Source organism: Gymnoscopelus microlampas, assembly GCF_963454915.1.
Source record: "Gymnoscopelus microlampas genome assembly, chromosome: 24".
Taxonomy (NCBI): Eukaryota; Metazoa; Chordata; class Actinopteri; order Myctophiformes; family Myctophidae; genus Gymnoscopelus; species Gymnoscopelus microlampas.
The window spans coordinates 20743809-20753808 of NC_139961.1; the positions used below are offsets into that span (position 1 = coordinate 20743809).

Below are 10000 nucleotides of genomic sequence, written 5' to 3' on the forward strand. Positions count from 1 at the left end.
TCTTTGCAAACTGTTAATACAGTATTCAATCAATCAATCAATCAATCAATCCATCAGGATTACTCTCTCCATCTTGCTCCCTGTGACGCTGCCCCCTATCTGCAGTCCGGGACAGTACAGGTCAGATACATAGTGATACAGTCAGGGGCGCCGATTTATGGGTGCGCAACGCACAGGCGCGGGCGCGCAACGCGTAATGTGTGCACGGCCGGTCCGCGCGGTTATTTTCCGGGTTTGTTACCTTTTTGGGGGGGTTTTGTTGCTTTAATGCGGTTAATTCGGTTAATTTGGTGCCAAAAATGTCTGTACTCCATGAAGTGAAGATGTCGGTGTTTTTGTCTTTTTCTTTTTGTGTGATGAGTTTGTGATGGTTGCTCTTCATTTCCCCTGGGTGCTTTAGCCCCGAGGCACCCGCAGTATCGGCGCCCTTGGATACAGTGTATTGCTATATCCTATATATAATACATCCATCCATCCATCCATCTTCAACCGCTTATCCGGAGTCGGGTCGACGACTATACAATATATTATATTACATCGATATTGTGATATGAGACTAGATATCATCTGGGATTTGGGATTTCCTATTATGGCATAAATGTTGTCTTTTGTCGTTGCCATTTCTGATAATGTTTTAAAAAAATGCATTGTGTGTATATATATATATATATATATATATACACATACTATCATCACAATATCGATACTGAGGTATTTGATCAAAAAAGATCAAGATATTGGTCCATTTTGCCCGTATCACCTAAAGACCTAGAAGTTGCGTGTGAACTAGAGTCCTACCTGCTGGCGTCGGGTGCGGGCTTCGGTCTCCCCTGGGTGTTGGCCTCCCACACGCTGTTGGCCAGCTCGTTCCCGATGGCCGACATCACCTTGATGAGCTCCAGGGGCCACTCGTCCAGGTCCAGGGACCGGACCCGCGACAGGTGGGTCCCCAGGTTCCGGTGGATCCCCGAGCACTCGATGCAGATCAGAGCGCCCAGGTTCAGACTGGCCCAGTCCGGGTCTGCACATGGAGAGACGGATGGTTAGATAGAGATATGTTATTATTTATTATTATTTGGTGGGGGACAGACTTCATATCTCCCTGCTGTCTTTTGTCAGAGGCATTATGGCCGGCTGAGGTTTAGCTCTGATGAACACACCTACAACACCAGATATTCATCACAAGATCTTTTTACGCTTCCCATCTCAAAAACTAATTCAATGCAACACACAGTAATGTATAGAGCAATGAAAGGGCTGCATAGTCTTCCATTACAACTCATACAGACTACAAGTAAACCTGACTTTAAAAATAAATTAAAGACATATCTCATGGAATCTGCTTTTTGATTATGGCTAACACATACTGCACACTGTTTCTATATAGTACATCTGAAACTGTAACTATGGTTGTTGAGGTATCATTAAGATGTATGTATTTACGCAATTATGCGATTTACTACACCATATAATAGAGATTGATTATTGTTTTTTACATTTGGTTGTATTTTAAGTTTTTAACCGTTTTCTTATACTGTCACGTAAAATGTTATGTAACATAATTTCTGTGTGGACCCCAGGAGGAGTAGCTGCTGCTAAGGTAGTAACTAATGAGGATCCAAATAAACAAACAATTAGCACAATACTGTATGTACAACTTTAACCCATGAAGACAGATGCTATGCAGACGACGTTACGTACTTTGTGTTTCACAGTCGGCACAGCGCGAGTTCCCTCGTATGCTCCTGACCGTCTGCAGAGCCATGGCCTCTGATTGGCTGGTCAGACGAGACTGTGGAGAACACAAATACATACACGTATTAGCTCAGACACGTTTATATTTCAGGGACCCCCTTTAACTCTGACAGTATACACATAGAACCAATGCATGTTACATTATCTACTGTATCTGGGTATGAATGGCATAAACACACAAATACACATGCAAAAATATGCCCTTTTCCTTATACATGTGCATGCATAGATTACAATCTATGCATGTAGTATAATTACAATGTATGCACACTCACTCTCTCTCTCTCTCTCTCTCACACACACACACACACACACACACACAGTAAAATCTGTCAATTTATCCATTTGTAACTCGGAGAAAGTGCAAATGGAACATGATGGGTACATTTGTTTCCATTTCTACACTCTTGGAGTGTAGAAATGGAACACACACACACACACACACACACACACACACACACACACACACACACACACACACACACACACACACACACACACACACACACACACACACACACACACACACACACGGAGGAGGCATAATGGTCTCAAATCCACATCAGTTATTGGTGTTCCCAGCTAAAGCTTATTGATGTAGGGGTACGAGGGAGGGAAGAACACAGAAAACAAATGGAATGGGGGGGGTGCAGGTGAGCAGGGGCCCGGGGCATAAACACAGCGTGTGTGTGTGCGTGCGTGTGTGTGTGTGTGTGTGTGTGTGTGTGTGTGTGTGTGTGTGTGTGTGTGTGTGTGTGTGTGTGTGTGTGTGTGTGTGTGTGTGTGTGTGTGTGTGTGTGTGTGTGTGTGTGTGTGTGTGTGTGCGCGCAGGTGGCAAATGGCAACACTCAGACCATATTTGAGTTACAGTAATTGCCATTTGTAATTACCTCCATGCCAAGTGTGTGTGTGTGTGTGTGTGTGTGTGTGTGTGTGTGTGTGTGTGTGTGTGTGTGTGTGTGTATGAGAAAGAGAGAGACGTGTGTGTGTGTGTGTGTGTGTGTGTGTGTGTGTGTGTGTGTGTGTGTGTGTGTGTGTGTGTGTGTGTGTGTGCGTGCGTGCGTGCGTGCGTGCGTGCGTGCGTGCGTGCGTGCGTGCGTGCGTGCGTGCGTGCGTGCATGTGAAAGCAGTTCAGCCAGGTTAGACTAAAGTGTGTATTCTTCAGAGGATGAGGGCGAATGAGTGTGTGTGTGTGTGTGTGTGTGTGTGTGTGTGTGTGTGTGTGTGTGTGTGTGTGTGTGTGTGTGTGCGTACGTGTGCGAAGTAGGTGAGGTGGAGCGCTTGCACGCGTTTAAGAACAGTTTAGTGAGTGTCAGAGAAGCTATTAATTTAGCATGTAAAAGTCATTGCCTGATGACGGATAGATGGATGTATTGATTGTGTCGTTGAAGTCGGGCAAAAACCTTGTATCACTATATTTAATACTGTACTTTGTATGTTTTTCCCCCCCCGTAAACTAATGCCCTATTTTGTCATACTAGAGTATCACACAAAAGTAGCAAAAAAATGCAGATCTACAAGCTGTGACGCGTTGTGAGCTTGTAGATTTGCTATTTTTGAAAGTGAAAGTGTTTAATAATAATAATGATACATACAATTTATATAGCGCTTTTCTAGATACTCAAAGTCGCTTTACAGAAAACAGAAACAAAATAATGTTTGCGTGTGTCTGTGGGTTTTATAAATATTGAACCGATCAAAAGTATTAAAGGAGTAGTTCACCCAAAAAATTACTTATTTTCGGTCAATTACACACCCCATGAAGCATTGAATTCATGGAGGTTTTTGTTGCATTCCTGAGCCAATAATTTGATGACCGGCGGTCTCTCCGGCAGGAGACTCAAAGGAGACTCTTTGAGTCTCCTACCGGATACATTAGCATCTTTCTGCCGGTGATCAAATTATTGGCTTAGGAATGCGATAAAAACAAATAAATCTCCATGAATGAAATGCTTCATGGGGTGTGTAATTGATAGAAAAAAAGGTAATTCTTTGGGTGAACTACTTCTTTAACACATTGACTGCCTGAATTATTTTCACTGCCTATTGTTATTCATGCCAGAGATTTTTCAATGAAAAAAAAAAAGTACTCAGGAGCCGAAATACAAAATTTTAAAGTTTTAAGTTAACAAGGAAGTGGATGAGAGTAAAGATCTTCGAAAATTCATATCTCCTTGGTCTTTGGGTCAAATTAAAAAAAAAGAAAAGTAAAAAAAAAATCGAGTTAACTCGATCTTGGCAGGCAAGTGATGAAAAGCTAAAATCGAGTTAACTCGATCTAGGCAGTCAATGTGTTAACAAGACATGTTAACCCTTTAAGACCGGGAACGCATCTGTGTGTCATTTTAAGATTTCTTTGGCTATATAAAAATAGCAGATATACAAGCTCATAGCGCGGCACCGAGTGCCAGCGCTATGAGCTTGTAGATCTGCTATTTTTAGAAAAATCCTGAAAATTTGTGCAAATCTTTTATATACATTTTTAACTCAACTCTTTGCTTCTGGGGGTCCCTGGAACAAAATATTTTTAGATGGGAGGGGGTCCGCAGTCAAATATATATTATTTTGCGGGTCCTTGACATGAAAAAAGTTTGAAAACCATTGATAATATAGCAACATAAGTACAAAAATAAATTAAAACAATTTTTAGGAAAAAAGTACTTTAGGATTTAGAAGACATTTGTAAAATCCTCAGAAGCAAAGACTTGAGTTAAAAACTCTCGCTTTAAAAAAGTATATATATATTCAAAGTTCAAACTAAAGATTTGCACACATTTTCACGATTTTTATATAGCCAAAGAAATCTTAAAATGACACAGATGCGTTCCCGGTCTTAAAGGGTTAACCAAATAATAACTACATTGGAACACAGGTTTTTTTTCCCCCGGGTTTTCTGAAAAGTATGTTTCGGACATACAACTTTTCCACCCGGAGAGCGACAACACACACATTGATCACTAATGGATGGATGGATGTGTTGTGTTACCTTGTTCTTGCTGCTCTCACAGGACTGCAGGCTGGCCAGGATCTGGCTCTCCACGGCCTGCACCCAGGCGTCCCGCTCCTCGTACGACGTGGCCTCGAAGTGCCACGTCTGGCCTGTCAGCGACACGATGGTGAACTCAAAGTTCTCCTCTTGTTCTGCAGGGGAGCAGGAGAGGAGAGGAGAGAGAGGAGAGAGAGAGAGAGAGAGAGAGTTAAGTTTGAATCAGACATGAATGCTCGCCGCGCAAATATAGCCGAACTATGATCTCACCAGTGGTGGAAAAAGTGCTTTTTTTTACTTAAGTAGAAGTATCAATACTACAATGTAGAAATACTGTTACAAGTAAAAGTACAAAAGTATTGGTAACAAAATATACTTAAAGTACCAAAAGTGAAAGGACTCATTATGCAGAATGTCCCATTTCATGAGTTTTCAAATGCATACAAATCTTTTGAAAATAGCAGATCTACAAGCTCGTAGATCTGCTATTTTCAAATGGCCGAAATGTATATAGGGGCTCCAGTGTTTTTGTACTAATAATCAAAATCTAAGTAACTAGAGTTTTCAAATAATTGTAGTGGAGTAAAAGTACAATATACTTTTACTCCAGTAAAGTAAAAGTACCTCAAAATAGTACTTAACACATCGGGTGCCAGCATTTTTTCATAACAACTTACCGTGGGTGCCAGCATTCTCCCCATTGACTGCGCTTTGCTGTTTAACGTTTCCGCGTGCGTTACAAGCAAATCCACGCAAAAAAAAGCATCGATTCATGTTCTGCCATGAGCCTGGCTACAGGCTGGAACCATAACATTCCCCTCGCGGGTTACAACGAGGGGGGGGGTCGCGCATCGCGCATGACCGTTTTTCCCCACAGGAAACAGATTCGGAGATATAGGCGTTTCAAAGTAGGAAATAGACAGGAACCGGATGGGGGGAAAAAAAGTGTTTCCGGTGAGCGATCTGGCACTTCCTTCGCAGGATTACAATGGGTGCTCCCAGAGCTGCTCTAGCCCCGCCCGCGCCGAGAAAAACGGAAAAAAAAAAAAAAGACTGAAATCACGGTTCAGACCGTGAACGGCACCGAAGCTTCGGAACCGCCACTATGTAAACACACGGTTCAGACCGTGTTTGGCACCCGATGTGTTAAGAACAGAACTTGAGTAAATGTACTTAGTTACTTTACACCACTGGATCTCACAACGCGTCGCAGCAACGCGTTGGGAACTTGCAGTTCGAGAATGTTTGATTTTTTTTCAAATTTGGTTTGTTTTATTATAATTCTTTCACACACACACACACACACACACACACACACGCACACGCACACGCACACGCACACGCACACGCACACACCCCTCTACTTTAACATTTGGAATGATCTTGAAAACAACAACATTCTCTTGAGGGTGCCTGCCTGTCACAAACTATTTTCAGATGGGGGACCGTGGCCTAATAAAGACCAATTTGGGGGTTCTTTATGAAGCACTGTCCTTGACAACCCCCCCAGGCCAGGATATCCTTCTATTTAACCCCTGCATCCCCACCCCGAGACCCCCCCCCCCCCTCGCTGTCCTCTTATCACTGGTGTGTGTGTGTGTGTGTGTGTGTGCGTGTGTGTGTGTGTCTGTGGTCCCACTGAGAGACAGACAGAGGACACTCATTACAATCACAGCCTTCTACAGCGCACGCACACATGGTTCCATTACCCACAACCCCCTTCAGAGGTTAATAGGCCAATCAGGAGACAATTACGGCCTGTGAGTGAGTCTGAGAGAGTGTGCGTGTGTGTGTGTGTGTGTGTGTGTGTGTGTGTGTGTGTGTGTGTGTGTGTGTGTGTGTGTGTGTGTGTGTGTGTGTGTGTGTGTGTGTGTGTGCATTTGTGTGGCACGTGTTTCAGGACATTTGCTGTCAAACCAGTTCTCAGACACCTGATTGTAGGTTCAATTATTGCATGTGTACGTGTGCTTGTGCGCCTTGTGCGTGTGCGCGTGCCTGTGTGTGTGTGTGTGTGTGTGCCTGTGTATGTGTATGTGTATGTGTATGTGTGTGTGTGTGTGTGCGCGCGCGCGCGTGCGTGCGTGTGGGTGTGTGCGCACGCACATGTGTGTGCCAGTGGCGTCGTTAGGGGTGGGCTTCGGTGGCTATAGCCACCAATGTTTTGTCCAAAGCCACCAATAAAAAAAGATTAAAAATTAAAAAATTAAAAGTTTTTTTTATTTTTTTTTATTATATATCTATCACCCTAACCTAACCCTACCCCTAACCCTAAAACCGAAATAAAGTAACAAAAAACGGGGGAAAAAGCACCCTAATCCGCGAAATCCGCGAAAAAAATCGCGCGCGCGCGCTTCGCGCGCGCGCGGGAGGAGGGGCACATGCACGCGCGCTGCGCGCGCGTGCATGTGCCCGTTGTCTGCGGGGCTAAGCCCCCGACCTAGTAGAGACCTAGCGACGCGTCTGGTGTGTGCGTGTGTGTGCGTGCGTGTGGGGCACATTTGGAAGCTGTTACCCAAGATTTGCGAAGGTGAAGTGAGGGCATAGCTGAGAGGTGAAGAGAGAGAGAGAGAGAGAGAGAGAGAGAGAGAGAGAGAGAGAGAGAGAGAGAGAGAGAGAGAGAGAGAGAGAGAGAGAGAGAGAGAGAGAGAGAGAGAGAGAGAGAGAGAGAGAGAGAGAGGAGAGAGAGAGAGAGACAGAGAGAGAGCGAGAGAGAGGGGGTGGAGAGATTGAGGATGGTTCCTAGAGACTCTGACATCAATTCCCCATCATCATCATCATCCTCATCACCACCAGTGACGGAAGAAGTACTCACAAGTATCAATACTCTATTGTGGAAATATTCTGTTACGTACAGTAGTACAAGTTTGGTATTCAAAATGTACTTGAGTAAAAGTACAAAAGTATTGGCATCAAAATATAATTAAAGTACCAAAAGTAAAAGTACTCGTTATGCAGAAGGTCCCATTTCAAGTTCTTAAATGTATAAATTCTTTGAAAATAGCAGATCTACAAGTGAGCTTGTGAGCTTGTAGATCTGCTATTTTCAAATGATTAAAGTCTACATAGGTCTGAAGTGGTTTTGTAATAACAAAAAATCTACAAAGTAGCTATTAACTAAAGTTTTCAAATAATTATAGTGTAAAAGAGTAAAAGTACAATATTTGCCTTTGAGACTGGAGTGAAGTAGAAGTCAAATTATTGAGAATTGGAAGTACTCCAGTAAAGTAAAATAAAAATACCTCAAAATTGTACTTAGTTACTTTCCTCCACACTGATCACCCACACTAACAACATGTTTCTGGTTACAATTTAGCAAAACGAGGGGGATGAACCCCCATTACTTCATCAAAAGGTCAGCCTGGAGGCCCCGATGCAGACCAACAAGACTTCCTCTGTGCTCCTGTGCCAGTGTGGTGCTCTCACATCATCACACGTGCACCTGCTCAGCACGTGCGCGCTGGCCAGGAAATCCAACATCTTATCGTGTCAAATAAAAAAAATGAATAAAACAAAAAGAAACGCAGGAGCGCTTCGTCCTAAAATGGTACGAAACCACGCTAACCCATTAAAACCGGGAACGCATCTGTGTAACCACTTAAACCATTGTTTTATCCTTTGGGCTATTCAAAAATAGCAGATATACAAGCTCATAGCACGGCACCGAGTGCCGCGCTATGAGCGTGTAGATCTGCTATTTTTTTTTTATTGTGAACATTTTTGCAAATCTTTGGATATATATATTTTTTAAAGCAAACGTTTTTAACTCAAATCTTTGCTTCTGGGGGTCCTTGGAACAACATATTTTGAGATGGGGGTCCACGGCCAAATACATATCATTTTGTATTAAAACAATTGTGCATTTGCAGAATCAGAAGCAACGATTCTAGTTACAAATGTTCGCTTTAAAAATATATATATTCAAAGATTTGCAAAAAATGACATGATTTTTCAAAAAATAGCAGATATACTGCTATTTTTTGAATAGCCAAAGTATAAGATAATGGTTAAAGTGGTTACAATCTAAAATGACAGACGCTTTCCCGGTCTTAATAGGTTAACAACAAAAGTCGAGATGGAAAAGAGACGCAATCCCATCGTTAAACTCCATTACCGAGGTTCCACACACCTGCGATCTGTGTTACGAATAGAACAAGATAGACAGCCAACATTTTCTGCCAGTATCTGGCATGCGGTGAACCTGTGGAGCATGTGTTTGTTGTTCCACCGTCAGAGGAGTTCTCTGCCAGGGAGGCCCAGATATAGAACCAGGGCAAAATAACAGATTTGTTTTAGGTTTTTGTAATATTCGTTATCCGCTTAAAACCCTATTCATTGACCAGAATCCCCCAGGGGTCTATACTAGACCCCCCCCCCCTTTTCCCCCCACTATACACGAAACATCTTTGCCGAAAATAGCCAAGCTTGTAGATCATCTATTTTCGCCAAAGGTTTGCACCCAGAATAGGGACGCTACGGTTAACGTTATTAAAGGCCTTCATGTGCCCGAACCAAAACAACCATCACATTGCTGTTATAAAGAGATATTTCACTTTCAAACATGTTTGGAGTCATTTTAACGTCTACTCTGGCTTTTGTGTTTCACCCCAGACAGTTTTTAACTTGAGTAAAGCTTGATTCAGTATTCAGATATTTGATATTCATTTTAGCAGACACTTCCTATACAAACCCATTGTAACTTCAAACTCCATTTTAACCATGCTAGATTCATCAAAAACACCCGTCCTTGGTTCTGGTGACTGATATTGTCCTTCTAATAGGTGAGGAGGCTGTGTTTTTTCAATTACTATTAATTTTCCCCCAAAAACCTATTAACTCATTGAGTGCCAGGATTGCCAGAATTATTTCAGAATTGATTCTGAAAAGTGCCAGAGTTTTTTTCACAGAAAACAAAAAGTGCTTAGGAAGCGAGATACAGCCTTTTTCAGTTCTAAGTTAAACAAGGAGTGGATGGAGCTGCACATCTTCAGATGATGATATCTTGGGTTCTGAACATGTTTTAAAAAATATATATATGTTTTCAAAAACACGTCAAACACGATAACTCAATTCCTGCCAATCACGCATAAATGCGATCTATTAAATAGCGCACTTGGCCGTCAAGATCGCATAAATGCGTTCTATTGAAAAATTAACTCAAAACTTAAAAATTCTGTATCTCGGCTCCTGAGTACTTTTTTAATTTCAATGAAAAATCTCTGGCAGACAACAGCAAAAAATCTGAAATAACTCTTGTAGGCG

General features: G+C 42.4%; 1 protein-coding gene across 2 annotated transcripts in view; it reads right to left on the reverse strand.

The window, feature by feature from the left end:
- The window catches only part of agap1 (ArfGAP with GTPase domain, ankyrin repeat and PH domain 1), a gene marked incomplete at its 5' end in the record, with an annotated part of 339845 nt that overhangs the window by 24740 nt on the left and 305105 nt on the right, over nt 1-10000 (reverse strand). For both annotated transcript variants that reach the window (XM_084050611.1, XM_084050610.1), the window contains 3 exons: nt 799-1021; nt 1702-1792; nt 4742-4896. In XM_084050611.1, coding sequence (XP_083906737.1) covers nt 799-1021; nt 1702-1792; nt 4742-4896 — 469 coding nt within the window. The remainder of the gene's footprint in view (nt 1-798; nt 1022-1701; nt 1793-4741; nt 4897-10000) is intronic.